This window comes from Blennius ocellaris, assembly GCF_963422515.1.
Source record: "Blennius ocellaris genome assembly, contig: SCAFFOLD_50, whole genome shotgun sequence".
Lineage (NCBI taxonomy): Eukaryota > Metazoa > Chordata > Actinopteri > Blenniiformes > Blenniidae > Blennius > Blennius ocellaris.
In genome coordinates this window covers 183011-209943 of record NW_027661850.1, presented here as the reverse complement: position 1 = coordinate 209943, position 26933 = coordinate 183011, and the positions used below count along the sequence as shown (strand labels likewise).

Sequence of the window (26933 nt, the reverse complement as noted above, 5' to 3'; positions counted from 1 at the left end):
CAGGAAGTGCCAGTCCACAGACAGGAAGTGCTCCGCCACAGACAGGAAGTGCCCGTCCACAGACAGGAGGTGCTCCGCCACAGACAGGAAGTGCTCCGCCACAGACAGGAAGTGCCCGTCCACAGACAGGAAGTGCCAGTCCACAGACAGGAAGTGCCCGTCCACAGACAGGAGGTGCTCCGCCACAGACAGGAAGTGCTCCGCCACAGACAGGAAGTGCTCCGCCACAGACAGGAAGTGCTCGGCCACAGACAGGAAGTGCTCGGCCACAGACAGGAAGTGCTCCGCCACAGACAGGAAGTGCCCGTCCACAGACAGGAAGTGCCAGTCCACAGACAGGAAGTGCCCGTCCACAGACAGGAGGTGCTCCGCCACAGACAGGAAGTGCTCCGCCACAGACAGGAAGTGCTCCGCCACAGACAGGAAGTGCCCGTCCACAGACAGGAAGTGCTCCGCCACAGACAGGAAGTGCTCCGGATCCGTCCAGATGAGCAAGGTTGCCGTGTTACTTTCAGCTAAAGACTCTGATCAGAAGCATCAGAGAGAAAAGTCAACTGACAATGATGTGAAGCTGAGTTCCAGGACTGTGGCTGCGGCACCGACCAGCGGCGCCGCCCTGCTCCGGGCCGGCGGCGCCGCCCTGCTCCGGGCCGGCCCGGAGGCGACGCCCTGCTCCGGGCCGGCGGCGCCGCCCTGCTCCGGGCCGGCGGCGCCTCAGGAACCAGCCTCACTGGCAGATGGGATGTGGATCAAGTTAATTCCTTTGAAACGGCTGTGATGTGAATCAGAGAACGTGTTTATTTCTCCACAATGTTTGTCTGCTGTTGACGTGGGTCCGGTTCAGTGTTCAGTGATAGAATCTCCAGAGTGGAGAGGAAGTGGCGGCGTCTCCAGAAGGTCCAGGTGTCGACCCTCGCACGCCGACGACCCGTTAAAAGCCGCCGCCGTGGAGATAAATGGAAGCAGCTGTGAGACATCTGCACTCGCCGCCACGGCTTTTCAAAGTGGAAGAAGGTTTTTTTTAAAAGCCGCCCGGTGGCGTGTTGAAAGTACCTGCCGATCCTCCGCCGTGGACGGCGGCGGCGGCGGCGCTCTAAAGAGCATCAAGGCTGCGGCTCTCCAGCGGACGGAGGTCAGGCGCTCGCCTCACCCCGCTATTGACGGCTAAAGCACCTCCGAGAGAAAAGTGCAACCGGCCTTGAATCTGACGGAGGTTCCTCGCCGGGAGACGACTGAGATGGGGGGGGGGGGGGGGGGGGCGAAGTGGCGCCGCGTCCTGCTGACCTGCTGACCTGCTGACCTGCTGACCTCCAGGGACGAATCGCCGGCCGGCTCTAATGCTCCTTTTGAGTTTGAACGCTGCAACGAGTCCTAAAGCTCTGGGAAGTGAATGATGAAGAACTGGAGGAAGAGAACAGGAGGAGGAGAACAGGAGGAAGAGAACAGGAGGAAGAGAACAGGAGGAAGAGAAGTGGAGGAAGAGAACAGGAGGAGGAGAACAGGAGGAAGAGAACAGGAGGAGGAGAACAGGAGGAGGAGAACAGGAGGAGGAGAACAGGAGGAGGAGAACAGGAGGAGGAGAACAGGAGCAGGAGAACAGGAGGAGGAGAACAGGAGGAAGAGAACAGGAGGAGGAGAACAGGAGGAGGAGAACAGGAGGAGGAGAACAGGAGCAGGAGAACAGGAGGAGGAGAACAGGAGGAGGAGAACAGGAGGAAGAGAACCGGAGGAGGAGAACAGGAGGAAGTGGAGGAAGAGAACTGGAGGAAGAGAACAGGAGGAAGAGAACAGGAGGAAGAGAACAGGAGGAAGAGAACTGGAGGAAGAGAACTGGAGGAAGAGAACTGGAGGAAGAGAAGTGGAGGAAGAGAACAGGAGGAAGAGAAGTGGAGGAAGAGAACTGGAGGAAGAGAACTGGAGGAAGAGAACAGGAGGAACTGGAGGAAGAGAACTGGAGGAAGTGGAGGAAGAGAAGTGGAGGAAGTGGAGGAAGAGAACTGGAGGAAGTGGAGGAAGAGAACTGGAGGAAGTGGAGGAAGAGAACAGGAGGAAGTGGAGGAAGAGAACAGGAGGAAGAGAAGTGGAGGAAGTGGAGGAAGAGAACAGGAGGAACTGGAGGAAGAGAACTGGAGGAAGTGGAGGAAGAGAACTGGAGGAAGTGGAGGAAGAGAACAGGAGGAAGTGGAGGAAGAGAACAGGAGGAAGAGAACAGGAGGAGGAGAACAGGAGGAAGAGAAGTGGAGGAAGAGAACAGGAGGAAGAGAAGTGGAGGAAGAGAAGTGGAGGAAGAGAAGTGGAGGAAGAGAAGTGGAGGAAGAGAACAGGAGGAAGAGAACAGGAGGAAGAGAACTGGAGGAAGAGAACTGGAGGAAGAGAACTGGAGGAAGAGAACTGGAGGAAGAGAAGTGGAGGAAGAGAACTGGAGGAAGAGAACTGGAGGAAGAGAACTGGAGGAAGAGAACAGGAGGAACTGGAGGAAGAGAACTGGAGGAAGTGGAGGAAGAGAAGTGGAGGAAGTGGAGGAAGAGAACAGGAGGAACTGGAGGAAGAGAACTGGAGGAAGTGGAGGAAGAGAACTGGAGGAAGTGGAGGAAGAGAACAGGAGGAAGAGAAGTGGAGGAAGTGGAGGAAGAGAACAGGAGGAACTGGAGGAAGAGAACTGGAGGAAGTGGAGGAAGAGAACTGGAGGAAGTGGAGGAAGAGAACAGGAGGAAGTGGAGGAAGAGAACAGGAGGAAGAGAACAGGAGGAGGAGAACAGGAGGAAGAGAAGTGGAGGAAGAGAACAGGAGGAAGAGAAGTGGAGGAAGAGAAGTGGAGGAAGAGAAGTGGAGGAAGAGAAGTGGAGGAAGAGAACAGGAGGAAGAGAACAGGAGGAAGAGAAGTGGAGGAAGAGAACAGGAGGAGGAGAACAGGAGGAAGAGAAGTGGAGGAAGAGAACAGGAGGAAGAGAAGTGGAGGAAGAGAACAGGAGGAAGAGAACAGGAGGAGGAGAACAGGAGGAAGAGAAGTGGAGGAAGAGAACAGGAGGAAGAGAAGTGGAGGAAGAGAACAGGAGGAAGAGAACAGGAGGAAGAGAAGTGGAGGAAGAGAACAGGAGGAAGAGAAGTGGAGGAAGAAAACAGGAGGAAGAGAAGTGGAGGAAGAGAAGTGGAGGAAGAGAAGTGGAGGAAGAGAACAGGAGGAAGAGAAGTGGAGGAAGAGAACAGGAGGAAGAGAAGTGGAGGAAGAGAACAGGAGGAAGAGAACAGGAGGAAGAGAACAGGAGGAAGAGAACAGGAGGAAGAGAAGTGGAGGAAGAGAACAGGAGGAAGTGGAGGAAGAGAACAGGAGGAAGAGAAGTGGAGGAAGAGAAGTGGAGGAAGAGAACAGGAGGAAGAGAAGTGGAGGAAGAGAACAGGAGGAAGAGAACAGGAGGAAGTGGAGGAAGAGAACAGGAGGAAGAGAACAGGAGGAAGAGAACAGGAGGAAGAGAAGTGGAGGAAGAGAACAGGAGGAAGAGAAGTGGAGGAAGAGAAGTGGAGGAAGAGAACAGGAGGAAGAGAAGTGGAGGAAGAGAAGTGGAGGAAGAAAGCAGGAGGAAGAGAAGTGGAGGAAGAGAACAGGAGGAAGAGAACAGGAGGAAGAGAAGTGGAGGAAGAGAAGTGGAGGAAGAGAAGTGGAGGAAGAGAACAGGAGGAAGAGAAGTGGAGGAAGAGAAGTGGAGGAAGAGAAGTGGAGGAAGAGAACAGGAGGAAGAGAAGTGGAGGAAGAGAAGTGGAGGAAGAGAAGTGGAGGAAGAGAACAGGAGGAAGAGAACAGGAGGAAGAGAAGTGGAGGAAGAGAACAGGAGGAAGTGGAGGAAGAGAACAGGAGGAAGAGAAGTGGAGGAAGAGAAGTGGAGGAAGAGAACAGGAGGAAGAGAAGTGGAGGAAGAGAACAGGAGGAAGAGAACAGGAGGAAGTGGAGGAAGAGAACAGGAGGAAGAGAACAGGAGGAAGAGAACAGGAGGAAGAGAAGTGGAGGAAGAGAACAGGAGGAAGAGAAGTGGAGGAAGAGAAGTGGAGGAAGAGAACAGGAGGAAGAGAAGTGGAGGAAGAGAAGTGGAGGAAGAAAGCAGGAGGAAGAGAAGTGGAGGAAGAGAACAGGAGGAAGAGAACAGGAGGAAGAGAAGTGGAGGAAGAGAAGTGGAGGAAGAGAAGTGGAGGAAGAGAAGTGGAGGAAGAGAACAGGAGGAAGAGAAGTGGAGGAAGAGAAGTGGAGGAAGAGAACAGGAGGAAGAGAAGTGGAGGAAGAGAAGTGGAGGAAGAGAAGTGGAGGAAGAGAACAGGAGGAAGAGAACAGGAGGAAGAGAAGTGAAGGAACGACGGAATCGTAAAAACAAAGTGTCTCTTCTAGTAGAACTTCCTGCAGGTTTCAGAATAAAGGTCTTGAGAGTCTGAGGACTGCTGGTCTTAACCGTGTCCTGGTCCCCCCAGACCTTCTCCTGGTCTTAACCGTGTCCTGGTCCCCCCAGACCTTCTCCTGGTCTTAACCGTGTCCTGGTCCCCCCAGACCTTCTCCTGGTCTTAACCGTGTCCTGGTCCCCCCAGACCTTCTCCTGGTCTTAACCGTGTTCTGGTCCCCCCAGACCTTCTCCTGGTCTTAACCGTGTCCTGGTCCCCCCAGGCCTTCTCCTGGTGGCCCGGGCTGATGACCCGCCACGCCGAGGCCTTCCTGGAGGTCTACAGGGCCCACATGGACTCGGCCCTGCAGGTCCAGCCCCTGGACTCCTGGAACTGCTTCCCCCTGTTTCAACTCCTCAACAACTTCCTGCGCAGCGACCGTGAGTCTCAGCCCCGCCCCTGCATGTCTCAGCCCCGCCCCTGCATGTCTCAGCCCCGCCCACTCCAGGTCTCAGGAAGTAGAAGGAGGAAGTAGAGAGGAAGTAGAGAGGAAGTAGAGAGGAAGGAGAGGAAGGAGAGGAAGTAGAGAGGAAGTAGAGAGGAAGGAGAGAAAGTAGAGAGGAAGGAGAGGAAGTAGAGAGGAAGGAGAGGAAGGAGAGGAAGTAGAGAGGAAGGAGAAGAAGTAGAGAGGAAGTAGAGAGGAAGGAGAGGAAGTAGAGAGGAAGGAGAGGAAGTAGAGAGGAAGGAGAAGAAGTAGAGAGGAAGTAGAGAGGAAGGAGAGGAAGTAGAGAGGAAGGAGAAGAAGTAGAGAGGAAGTAGAGAGGAAGGAGAGGAAGTAGAGAGGAAGGAGAGGAAGTAGAGAGGAAGGAGAAGAAGTAGAGAGGAAGTAGAGAGGAAGGAGAGGAAGTAGAGAGGAAGGAGAAGAAGTAGAGAGGAAGTAGAGAGGAAGGAGAGGAAGGAGAAGAAGTAGAGAGGAAGGAGAGAAAGTAGAGAGGAAGTAGAGAGGAAGGAGAGGAAGTAGAGAGGAAGGAGAGAAAGTAGAGAGGAAGTAGAGAGGAAGGAGAGGAAGTAGAGAGGAAGGAGAGAAAGTAGAGAGGAAGTAGAGAGGAAGTGGAGAGGAAGTAGAGAGGAAGGAGAAGAAGTAGAGAGGGAGGAGAGGAAGTAGAGAGGAAGGAGAGAGGAAGGAGAGGAAGTATAGAGGAAGGAGAGGAAGTATAGAGGAAGGAGAGGAAGTAGAGAGGAAGGAGAGAGGAAGTAGAGAGGAAGGAGAGGAAGTAGAGAGGAAGGAGAGGAAGTAGAGAGGAAGGAGAAGAAGTAGAGAGGAAGGAGAAGAAGTAGAGAGGAAGGAGAGAAAGTAGAGAGGAAGTAGAGAGGAAGGAGAGGAAGTAGAGAGGAAGTAGAGAGAAAGTAGAGAGGAAGGAGAGGAAGTAGAGAGGAAGTAGAGAGGAAGGAGAAGAAGTAGAGAGGAAGTAGAGAGGAAGGAGAGGAAGTAGAGAGGAAGGAGAAGAAGTAGAGAGGAAGGAGAGAAAGTAGAGAGGAAGTAGAGAGGAAGTAGAGAGAAAGGAGAGAAAGGAGAGAAAGTAGAGAGGAAGTAGAGAGGAAGGAGAGGAAGGAGAGGAAGTAGAGAGGAAGTAGAGAAGAAGTAGAGAGGAAGGAGAGGAAGGAGAGAGGAAGGAGAGAGGAAGGAGAGGAAGTAGAGAGGAAGTAGAGAGGAAGGAGAGGAAGTAGAGAGGAAGGAGAAGAAGTAGAGAGGAAGGAGAGAGGAAGTAGAGAGGAAGGAGAGGAAGTAGAGAGGAAGCAGAGAAGAAGTAGAGAGGAAGTAGAGAAGAAGTAGAGAGGAAGTAGAGAAGAAGTAGAGAGGAAGGAGAGGAAGTAGAGAGGAAGCAGAGAAGAAGTAGAGAGGAAGTAGAGAGGAAGTAGAGAGGAAGGAGAGGAAGTAGAGAGGAAGGAGAAGAAGTAGAGAGGAAGTAGAGAGGAAGGAGAAGAAGTAGAGAGGAAGTAGAGAGGAAGGAGAGGAAGTAGAGAGGAAGGAGAAGAAGTAGAGAGGAAGTAGAGAGGAAGGAGAGGAAGGAGAGAGGAAGGAGAGGAAGTAGAGAGGAAGGAGAAGAAGTAGAGAGGAAGTAGAGAGGAAGGAGAGGAAGTAGAGAGGAAGGAGAAGAAGTAGAGAGGAAGTAGAGAGGAAGGAGAGGAAGTAGAGAGGAAGGAGAAGAAGTAGAGAGGAAGGAGAGAAAGTAGAGAGGAAGGAGAGGAAGTAGAGAGGAAGGAGAGGAAGTAGAGAGGAAGGAGAGGAAGTAGAGAGGAAGTAGAGAGGAAGTGGAGAGGAAGTAGAGAGGAAGGAGAGGAAGTAGAGAGGAAGGAGAGGAAGTAGAGAGGAAGGAGAGAGGAAGGAGAGGAAGTATAGAGGAAGGAGAGGAAGTATAGAGGAAGGAGAGGAAGTAGAGAGGAAGTAGAGAGGAAGGAGAGGAAGTAGAGAGGAAGGAGAGAGGAAGTAGAGAGGAAGGAGGGGAAGTAGAGAGGAAGGAGAAGAAGTAGAGAGGAAGGAGAGAAAGTAGAGAGGAAGTAGAGAGGAAGGAGAGGAAGTAGAGAGGAAGTAGAGAGGAAGGAGAGAAAGGAGAGAAAGTAGAGAGGAGGTAGAGAGGAAGTAGAGAGGAAGGAGAAGAAGTAGAGAGGAAGTAGAGAGGAAGGAGAGGAAGTAGAGAGGAAGGAGAAGAAGTAGAGAGGAAGGAGAGGAAGTAGAGAGGAAGGAGAGAAAGAAGAGAAAGTAGAGAGGAAGGAGAGGAAGTAGAGAGGAAGGAGAGAAAGTAGAGAGGAAGTAGAGAGGAAGGAGAGAGGAAGGAGAGGAAGTAGAGAGGAAGTGGAGAGGAAGTAGAGAGGAAGGAGAGGAAGTAGAGAGGAAGGAGAAGAAGTAGAGAGGAGAAGAAGTAGAGAGGAAGTAGAGAGGAAGGAGAGGAAGTAGAGAGGAAGGAGAAGAAGTAGAGAGGAAGGAGAGAAAGTAGGTAGAGAGGAAGGAGATGAAGTAGAGAGGAAGGAGAGAAAGTAGAGAGGAAGTAGAGAGGAAGGAGAGGAAGTAGAGAGGAAGGAGAGAAAGTAGAGAGGAAGTAGAGAGGAAGGAGAGAGGAAGGAGAGGAAGTAGAGAGGAAGGAGAGGAAGTAGAGAGGAAGTAGAGAGGAAGTGGAGAGGAAGTAGAGAGGAAGGAGAGGAAGTAGAGAGGAAGGAGAGGAAGTAGAGAGGAAGGAGAGAGGAAGGAGAGGAAGTATAGAGGAAGGAGAGGAAGTATAGAGGAAGGAGAGGAAGTAGAGAGGAAGGAGAGAGGAAGTAGAGAGGAAGGAGAGGAAGTAGAGAGGAAGGAGAGGAAGTAGAGAGGAAGGAGAGGAAGTAGAGAGGAAGGAGAGGAAGTAGAGAGGAAGTAGAGAGGAAGGAGAGGAAGTAGAGAGGAAGTAGAGAGGAAGGAGAGAGGAAGGAGAGGAAGTATAGAGGAAGGAGAGGAAGTATAGAGGAAGGAGAGGAAGTAGAGAGGAAGGAGAGAGGAAGTAGAGAGGAAGGAGAAGAAGTAGAGAGGAAGTAGAGAGGAAGTAGAGAGGAAGTAGAGAGGAAGTAGAGAAGAAGTAGAGAGGAAGTAGAGAGGAAGTAGAGAGGAAGTAGAGAGGAAGGAGAGGAAGTAGAGAGGAAGTAGAGAGGAAGTAGAGAGGAAGTAGAGAGGAAGGAGAGGAAGTAGAGAGGAAGGAGAGGAAGTAGAGAGGAAGGAGAGAGGAAGGAGAGGAAGTAGAGAGGAAGTAGAGAGGAAGTAGAGAGGAAGGAGAGGAAGTAGAGAGGAAGGAGAAGAAGTAGAGAGGAAGTAGAGAGGAAGTAGAGAAGAAGTAGAGAGGAAGTAGAGAGGAAGGAGAGGAAGGAGAAGAAGTAGAGAGGAAGGAGAGGAAGTAGAGAGAAGTAGAGAGGAAGAGAGGAAGTAGAGAGGAAGGAGAGGAAGGAGAGGAAGTAGAGAGGAAGGAGAGGAAGGAGAGAGGAAGGAGAGGAAGTAGAGAGGAAGGAGAGGAAGTAGAGAGGAAGGAGAAGAAGTAGAGAGGAAGGAGAGGAAGTAGAGAGGAAGTAGAGAAGAAGGAGAGAGGAAGTAGAGAGGAAGGAGAGGAAGTAGAGAGGAAGTAGAGAGGAAGTAGAGAGGAAGGAGAGGAAGTAGAGAGGAAGGAGAAGAAGTAGAGAGGAAGTAGAGAGGAAGTAGAGAAGAAGTAGAGAGGAAGTAGAGAGGAAGGAGAGGAAGGAGAAGAAGTAGAGAGGAAGGAGAGGAAGTAGAGAAGAATTAGAGAGGAAGTAGAGAGGAAGGAGAGGAAGTAGAGAGGAAGGAGAGAGGAAGGAGAGAGGAAGGAGAGGAAGTAGAGAGGAAGTAGAGAGGAAGGAGAGGAAGTAGAGAGGAAGGAGAAGAAGTAGAGAGGAAGGAGAGGAAGTAGAGAGGAAGTAGAGAAGAAGGAGAGGAAGTAGAGAGGAAGCAGAGAAGAAGTAGAGAGGAAGTAGAGAGGAAGGAGAGGAAGTAGAGAGGAAGCAGAGAAGAAGTAGAGAGGAAGTAGAGAAGAAGTAGAGAGGAAGTAGAGAGGAAGTAGAGAGGAAGGAGAGGAAGTAGAGAGGAAGGAGAAGAAGTAGAGAGGAAGGAGAGAGGAAGGAGAGGAAGGAGAGGAAGTAGAGAGGAAGGAGAAGAAGTAGAGAGGAAGGAGAAGAAGTAGAGAGGAAGGAGAGAAAGTAGAGAGGAAGGAGAGGAAGTAGAGAATCTGGGTTGTAGAAGAGAAGAAGACTTAATCTGGTCTGAAGGCGAGAGATCCTGGTTGGTTTTGGCTAACCATTAGTCACAAGCTAATTAGCTCCTTTAGCCACCGCGGGCTAAAGGGGCGGGACTTCCTCTTTTAGTCCGGACCAACCAATGAGCCGTGCTTCTTCATCAGTGTTAGTTGTGGGCCACAGCGCCCCCAAACCAGCAGCTGGTGGAACTGCAGGACCAGGTTCCGTTCCTTCGCTCTGACGACGTCTCTGGTTCACAAACAACAACATAAACAACAACATAAACAACAACGTACACAACAACATAAACAACAACGTACACAAACATAACTAGCGCGACGAAAAGAAACTGAAAATAAATAGAAACTGCTGCAGTTTGTGATCCGGGAACGTCTGACCGAACGTCTGACCGGACGTCTGACCGAACGTCTGACCGGATGTCTGACCGAACGTCTGACCGGACGTCTGACCGGACGTCTGACCGGACGTCTGACCGGACGTCTGACCGGACGTCTGACCGAACGTCTGACCGGACGTCTGACCAAACGTCTGACCGGACGTCTGACCGAACGTCTGACCAAACGTCTGACCAAACGTCTGACCGAACGTCTGACCGGACGTCTGACCAAACGTCTGACCGAACGTCTGACCGGACGTCTGACCGGACGTCTGACCGAACGTCTGACCGAACGTCTGACCGGACGTCTGACCGAACGTCTGACCGGACGTCTGACCGAACGTCTGACCGAACGTCTGACCGAACGTCTGACCGAACGTCTGACCGGACGTCTGACCGAACGTCTGACCGGACGTCTGACCGAACGTCTGACCGGACGTCTGACCGGACGTCTGACCGGACGTCTGACCGAACGTCTGACCGAACGTCTGACCGGACGTCTGACCGAACGTCTGACCGGATGTCTGACCGAACGTCTGACCGGACGTCTGACCGGACGTCTGACCGGACGTCTGACCGGACGTCTGACCGAACGTCTGACCAAACGTCTGACCGGACGTCTGACCGAACGTCTGACCAAACGTCTGACCAAACGTCTGACCGAACGTCTGACCGGACGTCTGACCAAACGTCTGACCGAACGTCTGACCGGACGTCTGACCGGACGTCTGACCGAACGTCTGACCGAACGTCTGACCGGACGTCTGACCGAACGTCTGACCGGACGTCTGACCGAACGTCTGACCGAACGTCTGACCGGACGTCTGACCGGACGTCTGACCGGACGTCTGACCGGACGTCTGACCGAACATCTGACCGAACTTCTGACCGAACGTCTGACCGGACGTCTGACCGAACGTCTGACCGAACGTCTGACCGAACGTCTGACCGGACGTCTGACCGAACGTCTGACCGAACGTCTGACCGGACGTCTGACCGGACGTCTGACCGAACGTCTGACCGGACGTCTGACCGGACGTCTGACCGCACGTCTGACCGGACGTCTGACCGGACGTCTGACCGAACGTCTGACCTAACGTCTGACCGAACGTCTGACCGCACGTCTGACCGAACGTCTGACCTAACGTCTGACCGAACGTCTGACCGCACGTCTGACCGAACGTCTGACCGGACGTCTGACCGGACGTCTGACCGGAGGACGGCGGGACCAACGTCATCGCATCACAGATACTTTGCTATTCGCTCCTTTCCTGCGGCCGAGGAGAGGAAGAGGAGCGTGCGGTATTGTTCCCCAGGCTTTGTGTGGACGCCAGCGGAGGTTTTGGCGAGGCGGTATTTAACGCTGCCAAAGTACGTGGGATCCGCTAACAGACAGGCGGAGAGACGAGACGGCCCAAGGCCGCGGCGGCGAACAAAAACCTTTCATTCTGTGAAGAGCAACAACAGATCTCTCCGTTCCCCGATTCGCTCTAATTACCGGCGTCTGTTCGCGCCGTAATTATTCCAAGTGTCACAACATTCGCTAGTGGAGTTGGACGCCGCCGCGCCGGAGGAATCCCAACTTTTGCGTTGAGGACGAAGACGTCGGATCGTTCCGCCGTCTTCTGCGCGTCGTTCTCGCCGTGTTTGTCACGAGAACCGGGATCCCGGTTCTCCTTCAGCAAGTGGAACCGCTCGCCGCCGTCCTTCTAATATTAAATGCTCACTTGATTGTGGAGCGGCGCGGCGGCGGCGGCCCGGTTGGTCTCCGGAGGGCCAAAAGGCTAGTGTTCATCCTGGCGGTGCCAAGCGAGAGGAATTAAAGCTAATGACGCCCCGGGAGAGCGGCGTGCCGGGTCCTCGCCGGGCGGCGTTCGGCGCCTCACACCCAAACCCGCCGGGACGCCGCCGCCTCCTGCTCCCCAACACCTGTGCAGCCTCACACCGCCTCCTGTCGCCATGGTTACTGCTCAGCGCGGCGCCGCGGGAGGCTGCAGCGGGTTCCAGTGAGCAGGAAGTAGAAGACGACCGCTGAGGACGATGATGTCATCCAGCGTGTCACCACCAGCTCTGACCCCGCCTCTTCAGCGACTCGCCGTTCGTCCTCAAAACCTGAAACTCCACCTGTCGATGGTTCCACGTCTCAGTTTCCTGGTTTACCTGCTTTACCTGGTTTTACTTGGTTGACCTGGTTGACCTGATGACCAACGTCTCGTCCTCTCACCTCACCTGAGTAACGTCTCGTCCTCTCAGCTCACCTGAGTAACGTCTCGTCCTCTCAGCTCACCTGAGTAACGTCTCGTCCTCTCAGCTCACCTGAGTAACGTCTCGTCCTCTCACCTCACCTGAGTAACGTCTCGTCCTCACAGCTCACCTGAGTAACGTCTCGTCCTCTCAGCTCACCTGAGTAACGTCTCGTCCTCTCACCTCACCTGAGTAACGTCTCGTCCTCTCAGCTCACCTGAGTAACGTCTCGTCCTCTCAGCTCACCTGAGTAACGTCTCGTCCTCTCACCTCACCTGAGTAACGTCTCGTCCTCTCAGCTCACCTGAGTAACGTCTCGTCCTCTCACCTCACCTGAGTAACGTCTCGTCCTCACAGCTCACCTGAGTAACGTCTCGTCCTCTCACCTCACCTGAGTAACGTCTCGTCCTCTCACCTCACCTGAGTAACGTCTCGTCCTCACAGCTCACCTGAGTAACGTCTCGTCCTCACAGCTCACCTGAGTAACGTCTCGTCCTCTCACCTCACCTGAGTAACGTCTCGTCCTCACAGCTCACCTGAGTAACGTCTCGTCCTCACAGCTCACCTGAGTAACGTCTCGTCCTCACAGCTCACCTGAGTAACGTCTCGTCCTCACAGCTCACCTGAGTAACGTCTCGTCCTCTCACCTCACCTGAGTAACGTCTCGTCCTCACAGCTCACCTGAGTAACGTCTCGTCCTCACAGCTCACCTGAGTAACGTCTCGTCCTCACAGCTCACCTGAGTAACGTCTCGTCCTCTCACCTCACCTGAGTAACGTCTCGTCCTCACAGCTCACCTGAGTAACGTCTCGTCCTCACAGCTCACCTGAGTAACGTCTCGTCCTCTCACCTCACCTGAGTAATGTCTCGTCCTCACAGCTCACCTGAGTAACGTCTCGTCCTCTCACCTCACCTGAGTAATGTCTCGTCCTCTCAGCTCACCTGAGTAACGTCTCGTCCTCACAGCTCACCTGAGTAATGTCTCGTCCTCTCACCTCACCTGAGTAACGTCTCGTCCTCTCAGCTCACCTGAGTAACGTCTCGTCCTCTCAGCTCACCTGAGTAACGTCTCGTCCTCTCAGCTCACCTGAGTAACGTCTCGTCCTCTCACCTCACCTGAGTAACGTCTCGTCCTCACAGCTCACCTGAGTAACGTCTCGTCCTCACAGCTCACCTGAGTAACGTCTCGTCCTCACAGCTCACCTGAGTAACGTCTCGTCCTCACAGCTCACCTGAGTAACGTCTCGTCCTCACAGCTCACCTGAGTAACGGCGTCTTCCACAAGCACCTGCAGGACCTGTTCGTCCCGCTGGTGGTGCGCTACGTGGACCTGATGGAGTCGTCCCTCGCCCAGGCCGTCCACCGCGGCTTCGAGCAGGAGACCTGGACCGCCGTGGGGTAGGGTCGCCACACCACCGCCACACCGCCGTGGCTAGCTGCGGTTTTGAATACTTGTACTTGGCGACTTCCCGCGGGTCCAGTCTTGACGCTCCCTAAATAAAGTGGGCGGAGCCAGAACACGTCCAGGTGTTTCCTGCATGAGTGGCGAGATGCGTACTTTGGATGGGATCAGTACTTTGTTCCCGAGTACTCCAGTACTCCAGTACTCCAGAAGGCGAGTAGGGAGGAGTACTCGCGTTGAGGAACAGCCGGCGTGACGCGACCTCGCGGGCGACCTCATGCCACTTGCCGTGTTTTACATCACAACGCCGCCGCCGCTAGCCGTGTGTTAAGGCTTCAGCGCGGCCGCCGCAGCGCGGCAACACACACAATGAGCGCCGCGGCCGCGCTGCGGCGGCGGAACAAAGGAAGCCGCGCTGAATGTGTGACGCAAACGGCAAGGCCACGGCGCCTCGTCGACAAAAAGCACGCGAGCTGAAAAGAAGCGGAATGAATAGAAGTGAGCAGTGACTTTACCTCTTTTATCGCCGCGCGGCATTCAGCCCTACACCAAGTGGCTGCTATTAGTGTGTGTGTGTGTGTGTGTGTGTGTGTGTGTGTGTGTGTGTGTGTGTGTGTGTGTGTGTGTGTGTGTGTGTGTGTGTGTGTGTGTGTGTGTGTGTGTGTGTGTGTGTGTGTCTTTCGCTCTCCTCTTATCGTGTTTCTTCACGTTTCTCTCCTCCTCCTACCGTTTCCTGGTCGCCCTCTGACCTCTGACCTCTGACCTCTGGTGGCAGGTCGCTGTCGTCCTGCCGCTCGGCGGGAACACGTACGTACGCCGTCTTCATGATTGGCCGCCATCTTGTGACCGCTGGGAACTGGGAGGAAGGAGCTGGGAACTGGGAGGAAGGAGCTGTGAACTGGGAGGAAGGAGTTGGGAACTGGGAGGAAGGAGCTGGGAACTGGGAGGAAGGAGGTGGGAACTGGGAGGAAGGAGCTGGGAACTGGGAGGAAGGAGCTGGGAACTGGGAGGAAGGAGGTGGGAACTGGGAGGAAGGAGCTGGGAACTGGGAGGAAGGAGCTGTGAACTGGGAGGAAGGAGTTGGGAACTGGGAGGAAGGAACTGGGAGGAAGGAGCTGGGAACTGGGAGGAAGGAGCTGGGAACTGGGAGGAAGGAGGTGGGAACTGGGAGGAAGGAGCTGGGAACTGGGAGGAAGGAGGTGGGAACTGGGAGGAAGGAGGTGGGAACTGGGAGGAAGGAGCTGGGAACTGGGAGGAAGGAGGTGGGAACTGGGAGGAAGGAGCTGGGAACTGGGAGGAAGGAGCTGGGAACTGGGAGGAAGGAGCTGGGAACTGGGAGGAAGGAGGTGGGAACTGGGAGGAAGGAGCTGGGAACTGGGAGGAAGAAGGTGGGAACTGGGAGGAAGGAGGTGGGAACTGGGAGGAAGGAGTTGGGAACTGGGAGGAAGGAGGTGGGAACTGGGAGGAAGGAGGTGGGAACTGGGAGGAAGGAGGTGGGAACTGGGAGGAAGGAGTTGGGAACTGGGAGGAAGGAGCTGTGAACTGGGAGGAAGGAGCTGGGAACTGGGAGGAAGGAGCTGGGAACTGGGAGGAAGGAGCTGGGAACTGGGAGGAAGGAGCTGGGAACTGGGAGGAAGGAGCTGGGAGGAAGGAGCTGGGAACTGGGAGGAAGGAGCTGGGAACTGGGAGGAAGGAGGTGGGAACTGGGAGGAAGGAGCTGGGAACTGGGAGGAAGGAGGTGGGAACTGGGAGGAAGGAGGTGGGAACTGGGAGGAAGGAGCTGGGAACTGGGAGGAAGGAGGTGGGAACTGGGAGGAAGGAGCTGGGAACTGGGAGGAAGGAGCTGGGAACTGGGAGGAAGGAGCTGGGAACTGGGAGGAAGGAGGTGGGAACTGGGAGGAAGGAGCTGGGAACTGGGAGGAAGAAGGTGGGAACTGGGAGGAAGGAGGTGGGAACTGGGAGGAAGGAGTTGGGAACTGGGAGGAAGGAGGTGGGAACTGGGAGGAAGGAGGTGGGAACTGGGAGGAAGGAGGTGGGAACTGGGAGGAAGGAGTTGGGAACTGGGAGGAAGGAGGTGGGAACTGGGAGGAAGGAGCTGGGAACTGGGAGGAAGGAGCTGGGAACTGGGAGGAAGGAGCTGGGAACTGGGAGGAAGGAGCTGGGAACTGGGAGGAAGGAGCTGGGAGGAAGGAGCTGGGAACTGGGAGGAAGGAGCTGGGAACTGGGAGGAAGGAGGTGGGAACTGGGAGGAAGGAGCTGGGAACTGGGAGGAAGGAGGTGGGAACTGGGAGGAAGGAGGTGGGAACTGGGAGGAAGGAGCTGGGAACTGGGAGGAAGGAGGTGGGAACTGGGAGGAAGGAGCTGGGAACTGGGAGGAAGGAGCTGGGAACTGGGAGGAAGGAGCTGGGAACTGGGAGGAAGGAGGTGGGAACTGGGAGGAAGGAGCTGGGAACTGGGAGGAAGAAGGTGGGAACTGGGAGGAAGGAGGTGGGAACTGGGAGGAAGGAGTTGGGAACTGGGAGGAAGGAGGTGGGAACTGGGAGGAAGGAGGTGGGAACTGGGAGGAAGGAGGTGGGAACTGGGAGGAAGGAGTTGGGAACTGGGAGGAAGGAGCTGTGAACTGGGAGGAAGGAGCTGGGAACTGGGAGGAAGGAGCTGGGAACTGGGAGGAAGGAGCTGGGAACTGGGAGGAAGGAGCTGGGAACTGGGAGGAAGGAGCTGGGAGGAAGGAGCTGGGAACTGGGAGGAAGGAGCTGGGAACTGGGAGGAAGGAGTTGGGAACTGGGAGGAAGGAGCTGGGAACTGGGAGGAAGGAGGTGGGAACTGGGAGGAAGGAGTTGGGAACTGGGAGGAAGGAGCTGGGAACTGGGAGGAAGGAGTTGGGAACTGGGAGGAAGGAGCTGTGAACTGGGAGGAAGGAGCTGTGAACTGGGAGGAAGGAGTTGGGAACTGGGAGGAAGGAACTGGGAGGAAGGAGCTGGGAACTGGGAGGAAGGAGCTGGGAACTGGGAGGAAGGAGGTGGGAACTGGGAGGAAGGAGCTGGGAACTGGGAGGAAGGAGGTGGGAACTGGGAGGAAGGAGCTGGGAACTGGGAGGAAGGAGGTGGGAACTGGGAGGAAGGAGCTGGGAACTGGGAGGAAGGAGCTGGGAACTGGGAGGAAGGAGGTGGGAACTGGGAGGAAGGAGCTGGGAACTGGGAGGAAGAAGGTGGGAACTGGGAGGAAGGAGGTGGGAACTGGGAGGAAGGAGTTGGGAACTGGGAGGAAGGAGGTGGGAACTGGGAGGAAGGAGGTGGGAACTGGGAGGAAGGAGTTGGGAACTGGGAGGAAGGAGCTGTGAACTGGGAGGAAGGAGCTGGGAACTGGGAGGAAGGAGCTGGGAGGAAGGAGCTGGGAACTGGGAGGAAGGAGCTGGGAACTGGGAGGAAGGAGCTGGAAACTGGGAGGAAGGAGTTGGGAACTGGGAGGAAGGAGCTGGGAACTGGGAGGAAGGAGGTGGGAACTGGGAGGAAGGAGTTGGGAACTGGGAGGAAGGAGCTGGGAACTGGGGAGGAAGGAGTTGGGAACTGGGAGGAAGGAGCTGTGAACTGGGAGGAAGGAGCTGTGAACTGGGAGGAAGGAGCTGGGAACTGGGAGGAAGGAGCATGGAACTGGGAGGAAGGAGCTGAGAACTATTATCTTGGGGGGGGGGAACACGGGGACGGTGGGTTGAGGATCATCAGTCCGATGTGAAGACGTCCACTTCGTCTTCTCGTTCTTTATTTATCCAAACCAAGAGAAACGGCGCCGAGCGTCTGAATCCTGCTGTTTGAGGACATTGTCCTCCTCCACTGTCCTCCACTGGCCACTGTCCTCCTCCACTGTCCACTGTCCTCCTCCACTGTCCTCTACTGTCCACTGTCCTCCTCCACTGTCCACTACTGTCCACTGTCCTCCTCCGCTGTCCACTGTCCTCCTCCACTGTCCTCTACTGTCCACTGTCCTCTACTGTCCACTGTCCTCCTCCTCCGCTGTCCACTGTCCTCCTCCACTGTCCTCTGCTGTCCACTGTCCTCCTCCACTGTCCTCTACTGTCCACTGTCCTCCTCCACTAAGTCTTTTGACATTGAAATATCTTTAACGGTTTATAAAAATCAGCTTGATGAGATTTTTTCTTCCTCATTGAACATTTGATGTTTCAACTGGTGTCGGTTTGGTTCCAGTCTGGTGATTCAGTGGGAGGTTTGTGTGCGTTGGTGGCCAGTGGGGGGGTTTGGGGGGGGGGGGGGGGGGGGGGCCTTTCCCACAACACCCTGCTCTCTGCTTCGCTCCGATCGGCAGCGACAGAGAAAAGAAACAAGCTGGCACTTCATTAGTGAGGACAGACGGGCGAGTGGGATCGTCCCGTCCCCCGGGGGACAAGTGGGCGGAGCCTGAGAGCAGCGCCGCTAATTAGACATGAGGGGGGACGTGAGCCGCCGAGCCTCTAATTGCACCGAGCACTTTGTTCCCCAGCGCCACTTGTTAAGGTAACAGTCTTTTAATGGCAAGTGAGAAAAGTGAGTGGCGCTTGTTTTAACCCCCCCTGCCCCCCCCTCCCACCCCCCCCCGCCCCCCCTCCCACCCCCCCCGCCCCCCCTCCCACCCCCCCGGCTGTCACGCTCGCCGGGCGCTGTACACTTGGATGTCGAGGCGGCGCCGTGTCTAACCTGTGTGCTGGGCGGAGGCGCCTCCATCTGTCCCTCCATCACTGCGTCACTGCATCACTGCGTCACCCCATCACTGCATCACTGCATCCCTCTGTCACTGCATCACTCCTTCACTGCAGCACTCCATCACTGCATCCCTCTGTCACTGCGTCACTGTATCACCCCATCACTGCGTCACTGCATCACTCCTTCACTGCATCACCCCATCACTGCGTCACTCCGTCACTGCATCACTCCATCACTGCGTCACCCCATCACTGCATCACTGCATCCCTCTGTCACTGCATCACTCCATCTCTCCATCACTGCGTCACTCCATCACTGCATCCCTCTGTCACTGCATCACTCCATCACTGCGTCACCCCATCACTGTATCACTCCATCACTGCGTCACTCCCTCACTACATCACTGCATCCCTCTGTCACTGCATCACTCCATCACTGCGTCACTGCATCCCTCTGTCACTGCATCACTCCATCTCTCCATCACTGCGTCACTGCATCACTGCATCCCTCCGTCACTGCATCACTGCATCCCTCTGTCACTGCATCACTCCATCTCTCCATCACTGTGTCACTGCATCACTGCATCCCTCCGTCACTGCATCACTGCATCCCTCTGTCACTGCATCACTCCATCTCTCCATCACTGCATCACTGCATCCCTCTGTCACTGCATCACTCCATCACTGCGTCACTGCATCCCTCTGTCACTGCATCTCTCCATCACTGTGTCACTGCATCACTGCATCACTGCATCCCTCTGTCACTGCATCACTCCATCACTGCGTCACTGCATCCCTCTGTCACTGCATCACTCCATCTCTCCATCCCTCTGTCACTGCATCACTCCATCTCTCCATCACTGTGTCACTGCATCACTGCATCCCTCCATCACTGCATCCCTGCATCCCTCTGTCACTGCATCACTCATCTCTCCATCACTCCATCTCTCCATCACTCCATCACTGCATCACTCCATCACTGCATCCCTCTGTCACTGCATCACTCCATCTCTCCATCTCTCCATCACTCCATCACTCATCCTGCATCACTCCATCACTGCATCACTCCATCACTCCATCTCTCCATCACTCCATCACGCTGCCGCTCAAACCACCAACACAAACTAGTGTGTTCGACTCGCCCGATACTGTAACTGATTACAGTTACTTTCCTTTGGTATCAAGCTGCAGGGGGAAGAACTGGGTGGAGGAAGAGTCCACTTCCTCCACCCTCGCCTGAGTCACTGACCTCCACCCAGGTTCACTGACCTCCACCCAGGTTCACCGACACGTCATGGATGAATGAATGAATGAATCAAATGAAGCGTGATGTGGAACCTTCACAGTGGAACCACCCAGTGGAACCAAAGTGCTTCACAACAAAGTTCTAAAAACTGAATCCAAAACCAGCATCAATGATTCTTCACAATAAAATTCCCTCAATACATGAATGTGACCAGTTTGTCAGTAAATCTAATGTTGATGAGAAAAGTTTCATTATTCATCATCATCTTGACTGTAGACACATTATTATTATTATTATTATTATTATTATTATTATTACTATTACTATTACTATTATTATTATTATTATTATTATTATTATTACTATTACTATTATTATTATTATTATTATTATTATTATTACTATTACTATTACTATTATTATTATTATTATTATTATTACTATTACTATTATTATTATTAGTATTACTATTATTATTATTACTATTATTATTATTATTATTATTATTACTATTATTATTATTATTATTACTATTATTATTATTATTATTATTACTATTATTATTATTATTACTATTATTATTAGTATTACTATTATTATTAGTATTACTATTATTATTATTATTATTATTATTATTATTACTATTATTATTATTATTACTATTATTATTAGTATTACTATTATTATTATTACTATTATTATTATTACTATTATTATTATTATTACTATTATTATTATTATTACTATTATTATTATTATTATTATTACTATTATTATTATTTTGTGTTTTACCTCGTTACTGCTAAACAATGTGAGTTAATAGTTAATAGTATTAATAGTTTATAGTGTTGCTAGTTAATAGTATTACTAGTTAATAGTGTTAATAGTGTTACTAGTTAATAGTGTTAATAGTTAATAGTGTTACTAGTTAATAGTATTAATAGTTAATAGTGTTACTAGTTAATAGTGTTACTAGTTAATAGTTTTACTAGTTAATAGTATTAATAGTTAATAGTGTTACTAGTTAATAGTATTACTAGTTAATAGTATTAATTGTTAATAGTATTACTAGTTAATAGTATTACTAGTTAATAGTGTTAATAGTATTACTAGTTAATAGCATTACTAGTTAATAGTGTTAATAGCATTACTAGTTAATAGCATTACTAGTTAATAGTGTTAATAGCATTACTAGTTAATAGTATTACTAGTTAATAGTGTTAATAGCATTACTAGTTAATAGTATTACTAGTTAATAGTGTTAATAGCATTACTAGTTAATAGCATTACTAGTTAATAGTGTTAATAGCATTACTAGTTAATAGTATTACTAGTTAATAGTGTTCATACAGTTTAATGGTCGTTTCGTCTCGTCGTCCAGATGTTGAACGCCGAGGCGGCGTTTCCACGTTCCTCCAGTTGTCCGCTCGTCGGCGCCTGACGTGATGTCTCCTGTCCGTCTCCATAGCAACGGCTCGGCTGATGTCTCCTGTCCGTCTCCATAGCAACGGCTCGGCTGATGTCTCCTGTCCGTCTCCATAGCAACGGCTCGGCCACCTCGGAGGACCTGTTCTGGAAGCTGGAGGCCCTGCAGACGTTCGTGCTGGACCTCCACTGGCCGGAGCCCGAGTTCGCCAAACATCTGGAGCAGCGGCTGAAGCTGCTGGCCGGCGACATGACGGAGGCCTGCGTGAAGAGGTCCGCCGCCGCCACGCCGCCACGCCGCCGCCACGAGTCTTCCAACGTGTCCCGTCTTGTCTTCCAGGACCAAAGCTGCGTTCGACGCCAGGATGCAGAGGGCGAGCCGGACGGCCGACTTCAGGCTGCCGCCGGCGCTCTGCACCATGTTCAACCTGCTGCTGGACGCCAGGCGGCAGAGCGCCAGGCTGTGTCTGCTGGACGGCGGCACGCAGGTGAGACGGACGGCCGGAGGACGGCGGTCCTAATGGTTCCTCTGGAGGAGTGAAACCTGCTTTGGGCTCTCTGTTCAGACCATCGGCCACCAGGGGGCGCCACCAGGGGGCGCCACCCCAGAACGGGAGGGTGGGACTGCTCTTTAGCTGCTGGGGTCTGGGGGACAAACTGCTCTGTCCATGAGACTCAGTGACAAGCTGGCGTCTCACCGCCATGAGAATCTGCTTGGCCAGCTTTTAGTGGCGGTCGCCCTGCTGCTAGCTTCCTGCTAGCTTCCTGCTAGCCTCCTGCTAGCTTCCTGATAGCTTCCTGCTAGCCTCCTGTGAGCCTCCTGTGAGCCTCCTGGTAGCCTCCTGCTAGCTTCCTGCTAGCCTCCTGGTAGCCTCCTGCTAGCTTCCTGCTAGCCTCCTGTGAGCCTCCTGGTAGCCTCCTGCTAGCTTCCTGCTAGCCTCCTGTGAGCCTCCTGCTAGCTTCCTGCTAGCCTCCTGCTAGCCTCCTGTGAGCCTCCTGCTAGCCTCCTGTGAGCCTCCTGCTAGCCTCCTGTGAGCCTCCTGCTAGCCTCCTGCTAGCCTCCTGGTAGCCTCGTGCTAGCTTCCTGCTAGCCTCCTGCTAGCCTCCTGCTAGCCTCCTGCCACCAACTGACGGACTGGCCTGAGACTCCGGGACTGGACTGAGACTCCGGGACTGGACGGAGATGAGGGACCGGGCCTCAGACCGGCAACACGCTCTGCGGCGGCCACATTGTGCTGCTGCCACTTTGTTTTGGGGGACGTCTTTCAGCGCCGCGCGGCCTTGAGAGTTTTTCAGTGAATCGCTGCTGAAAAGCCCGAAGCTCTTTCTGCTTCAATGTGTTTGACTTTCCGCCGCCACAATGGCGCCACGGCGGCTGAATGAGGCGCCGGCGCCGGACGGCGGGACTCAGGAGTGACTCACAATCACGTTCTCTTCTTCTGCGCCACAAAGGAACCTTTGATTCTGGACGAGTCGCAGAACCGAAAGAAAAGATCAGTTTTACTTCAAGGTGAGAAGTTTTGAACAAAGTCGACATCAGAGGAGTTTGTGGCACCGGGAGGACCAGGAAGTAGTCCACATACTTCACTTCAGCACCAGGTCTTACTGCAGGCGCCCTGGTCCGGGTCCGCGCCCAGGCCCAGGCCCAGGTCCAGACATAGACCCATCCAGACCCAGACCTCAGAAAACAGAAGCTTATGATTTAAAACCAGACGACGCTTCTTTTGTCATTTATGGTGAAAGTTTAGTGGACCAGTAAGTACTTGAGAGTCCACCAGGGTCCTAGACCTGGCCTGAGAGTCTAGAGTCCACCAGGGTCCTAGACCTGGCCTGAGAGTCTAGAGTCCACCAGGGTCCTAGACCTGGCCTGAGAGTCTAGAGTCCACCAGGGACAGTCAGTGTGTTGATGACTAAAGTTTGGACAGGAAGTGGACGTGTGGTTTTGACGGACTGGTTCTTCTCTGTGTTGCATGTTCAACCTGGTCCTGGTTTCCTGGATCCAGAAGGACCAGCAGTGGGTAAGAGTTCCACCGTTCTCCAGCCAACATCTGTACTCCTAATGAACCCAGGTCACATCTGCTTATTGGGGAACCTGGATGAACCAGAACGTCACGACCCTCCGGCCCCTGAACGTCTCGACCCTCCGGCCCCTGAACGTCACGACCCTCCGGCCCCTGAACGTCACGACCCTCCGGTCCCTGAACGTCACGACCCTCCGGCCCCTGAACGTCACGGCCCTCCGGCCCCTGAACGTCACGACCCTCCGGTCCCTGAACGTCACGACCTCCGGTCCCTGAACGTCACGACCCTCCGGTCCCTGAACGTCACGACCCTCCGGTCCCTGAACGTCACGGCCTCCGGTCCCTGAACGTCACGGCCTCCGGTCCCTGAACGTCACGACCCTCCGGTCCCTGAACGTCACGACCCTCCGGTCCCTGAACGTCTCGACCCTCCGGTCCCTGAACGTCTCGACCCTCCGGTCCCTGAACGTCTCGACCCTCCGGTCCCTGAACGTCACGACCCTCCGGCCCCTGAACGTCACGACCCTCCGGTCCCTGAACGTCATGACCCTCCGGTCCCTGAACGTCTCGACCCTCCGGTCCCTGAACGTCTCGACCCTCCGGTCCCTGAACGTCAGGACCCTCCGGTCCCTGAACGTCTCGACCCTCCGGTCCCTGAACGTCACGACCCTCCGGTCCCTGAACGTCACGGCTGGCGAGCGGCGGTCTCTGAACGTCACGGCTGGCGAGCGGCGGTCCCTGAACGTTCCGAGCGGCTCAGATCTCCCGACGTCTCGCGTGGATAAGTAGCGGCTCAACAAGCTAGTCAATGTTTTGTTAGAGCTCGTTGTTCTTTCAGCGACTGAACCGACCCTCGTCTTTCTGGGGAAGAAAAGCAGCGGCTTAATTGAGCCGAGAAAAGAAAAGCTCTCAAGATTTAGCTGGAGACTGAAAGAGAGCTGCCATTTTGCAGATTTGTGGAAGGAGGGTGGGGGTGTGGGTGGGGGGCGGGGCGGGGGGGGGGGGTTTGAATTTGGCGGCGACCTCTCTGGACCTGCAATTTGTGAAACGATCTGCACGCTTTGTTGATTGAAATTTTTTAATTTGGCCGTTCTTTAGACGGCCAGTGAAAGGCCATTGTCGCCCAAGTGATGAGCCCCCCCGCTGCTGCTGCTGCCATTCAGGCTCTCAGCCCCCCCCCCCCCCCCCCCGCCCCCCACCCCTACAATCGCCCTCCTAGAAGGGAAAAAGTGCCATGAATTTTTTTTCTGTTTTTGGGTGTGTGGTGGGGGGGGGGGGGGGTGTTTGGGGGGGGGGGGGGGGGGGGACATGAAATGGCGGATTAATTGAATCTGGCGTGAGGTTTTGGTGCTCACAGGTCTGGGGGGTGGGGGGGGGGGGGGCGGGGGCGGGGGGGTATCCTTCAGATTCCTCCAGCGCAGGCGGACAGAATGTCATTCAGCCACATAATGCGTCCGATTAGCTGCTTAACTCAACACGGGGGGGTTCACACCTCCTGTGTGTGTGTGTGTGTGTGTGTGTGTGTGTGTGTGTGTGTGTGTGTGTGTGTGTGTGGTGTGTGTGTGTGTGTGTGTGTGTGTGTGTGTGTGTGTGTGTGTGTGGAGTGTCTCAGCGTTTGTGTTTCTTTCTTCTCAGACAGAAAAGGAGTCGTTTTTCACCTTTGTGTCGATAAGAACAATGTCTCCCCCGCCCCCCCCCCCCCCCCCCCCACAGCAGCAGTACCACTCCAGAATCGATGTGCTGATCGACGACGCCTTCAAAGAGATGCTCTCGTCCCTCGTCTCCACGGTAACCAGCCCCCCCCCCCCCCCCCCCCCCCCCCCCCGCCGCCCGTCACGTCGCCTTTCCTTTTTTTAAGCATGTTTATTGGTTTTTTGTTTGCAAGTTGCAGCAAAAACAACACGAGAGTCAGTAGATTGTACTGGGGGGGGAGGGGAGGGGGGAGGGGGGGGAACCTGCAGCGCGCTACAATAACATGGAATGAAGCAATGAGGTAGAAATGGATCATCACAATAACAACAATAACAATAATAATAATAGTATTAATAAAAAACAATCTGTCCTGATGACAGTTCCACCCTGAGTTCTACACACATATACATTATGTACATATACATTATGTAGAGATACATTATGTAGAGATACATTATGTACATATACATTATGTAGAGATACATTATGTAGAGATACATTATGTACATATACATTATGTACATATACATTATGTAGAGATACATTGTGTACATATACATTATGTGGAGATACATTATGCAGAGATACATTATGTGGAGATACATTATGTAGAGATACATTATGTACATATACATTATGTAGAGATACATTATGCAGAGATACATTATGTAGAGATACATTATGTACATATACATAATGTGGAGATACATTATGTAGAGATACATTGTGTACATATACATTATGTAGAGATACATTATGCAGAGATACATTATGTAGAGATACATTATGTAGAGATACATTATGTACATATACATTATGTAGAGATACATTATGCAGAGATACATTATGTGGAGATACATTATGTAGAGATACATTATGTAGAGATACATTATGTAGAGATACATTGTGTACATATACATTATGTAGAGATACATTATGTAGAGATACATTATTCAGATTCTCTCAGTTTAATGATCAGACCAATGTTGAAATGGTCCATGAGGACTTTTCCTCAGGACGACGTCCCAGGGGGACAACCTGCTCCTCCAGAGGACGACGTCCCAGGGGGACAACCTGGTCCTCCAGAGACGACGTCCCAGGGGTCCCCCTGGGACATCAAAGAGAGGGAGGCGGGGCTATGGGTGGGGAGGTGGGTGATGACATCAAAGAGAGGAGGCGGGGCTATAGGTGGGGAGGTGGGTGATGACATCAAAGAGAGGGAGGCGGGGCTATGGGTTGAGAGGCAGGTGATAACCCTAACCCTAATGACGTTGCGCCTCGTGTTAACGGAACCAGAGGAAGTGGTTCTAATGTTCCTGATGTTCCTGGTGGTTCTAATGTTCCTGGTGGTTCTAATGTTCCTGATGGTTCTAATGTTCCTTATGTTCCTGGTGGTTCTAATGTTCCTTATGTTCCTGGTGGTTCTAATGTTTCGGGTGGTTCTAATGTTCCTGATGGTTCTAATGTTCCTTATGTTCCTGATGGTTCTAATGTTCCTTATGTTCCTGGTGGTTGTAATGTTCCTTATGTTCCTGGTGGTTCTAATGTTTCGGGTGGTTCTAATGTTCCTGATGGTTCTAATGTTCCTTATGTTCCTGATGGTTCTAATGTTCCTTATGTTCCTTGTGGTTCTAATGTTCCTTATGTTCCTGGTGGTTCTAATGTTTCGGGTGGTTCTAATGTTTCTGGTGGTTCTAATGTTCCTGATGGTTCTCATGTTCCTTATGTTCCTGGTGGTTCTAATGTTCCTGGTGGTTCTAATGTTTCTGGTGGTTCTAATGTTCCTGATGGTTCTAATGTTACTTGTGTTCCTGGTGGTTCTAATGTTCCTGATGGTTCTAATGTTCCTTATGTTCTGGTGGTTCTAATGTTCCTGATGGTTCTAATGTTCCTTATGTTCCTGGTGGTTCTAATGTTCCGGGTGGTTCTAATGTTTCTGGTGGTTCTAATGTTCCTGATGGTTCTCATGTTCCTTATGTTCCTGGTGGTTCTAATGTTCCTGGTGGTTCTAATGTTTCTGGTGGTTCTAATGTTCCTGATGGTTCTCATGTTCCTTATGTTCCTGGTGGTTCTAATGTTCCTTATGTTCCTGGTGGTTCTAATGTTCCTGGTGGTTCTAATGTTCCTGGTGGTTCTAATGTTTCTGGTGGTTCTAATGTTCCTGATGGTTCTCATGTTCCTTATGTTCCTGGTGGTTCTAATGTTCCTGGTGGTTCTAATGTTTCCTGGTGGTTCTAATGTTCCTGATGGTTCTAATGTTCCTTATGTTCCTGGTGGTTCTAATGTTCCGGGTGGTTCTAATGTTTCTGGTGGTTCTAATGTTCCTGATGGTTCTCATGTTCCTTATGTTCCTGGTGGTTCTAATGTTCCTGGTGGTTCTAATGTTCTGGTGGTTCTAATGTTCCTGATAGTTCTCATGTTCCTTATGTTCCTGGTGGTTCTAATGTTCCTTATGTTCCTGGTGGTTCTAATGTTCCTGGTGGTTCTAATGTTCCTGGTGGTTCTAATGTTTCTGGTGGTTCTAATGTTCCTGATGGTTCTCATGTTCCTTATGTTCCTGGTGGTTCTAATGTTCCTGGTGGTTCTAATGTTTCTGGTGGTTCTAATGTTCCTGATGGTTCTCATGTTCCTTATGTTCCTGGTGGTTCTAATGTTCCTGTGGTTCTAATGTTCCTGGTGGTTCTAAT

The 26933-nt window shown here is 52.6% G+C and overlaps 1 protein-coding gene across 1 annotated transcript in view; it reads left to right on the top strand.

Moving 5' to 3' along the window:
• Positions 1-26933, top strand: part of LOC308148740 (calcium-dependent secretion activator 2-like) — a gene marked incomplete at its 5' end in the record, with an annotated part of 70377 nt that overhangs the window by 22742 nt on the left and 20702 nt on the right. Inside the window, 6 exons of the mRNA XM_080522242.1 lie at positions 4646-4802; positions 13024-13165; positions 20651-20806; positions 20874-21021; positions 22537-22551; positions 24268-24342. Coding sequence (XP_080378368.1) covers positions 4646-4802; positions 13024-13165; positions 20651-20806; positions 20874-21021; positions 22537-22551; positions 24268-24342 — 693 coding nt within the window. The remainder of the gene's footprint in view (positions 1-4645; positions 4803-13023; positions 13166-20650; positions 20807-20873; positions 21022-22536; positions 22552-24267; positions 24343-26933) is intronic.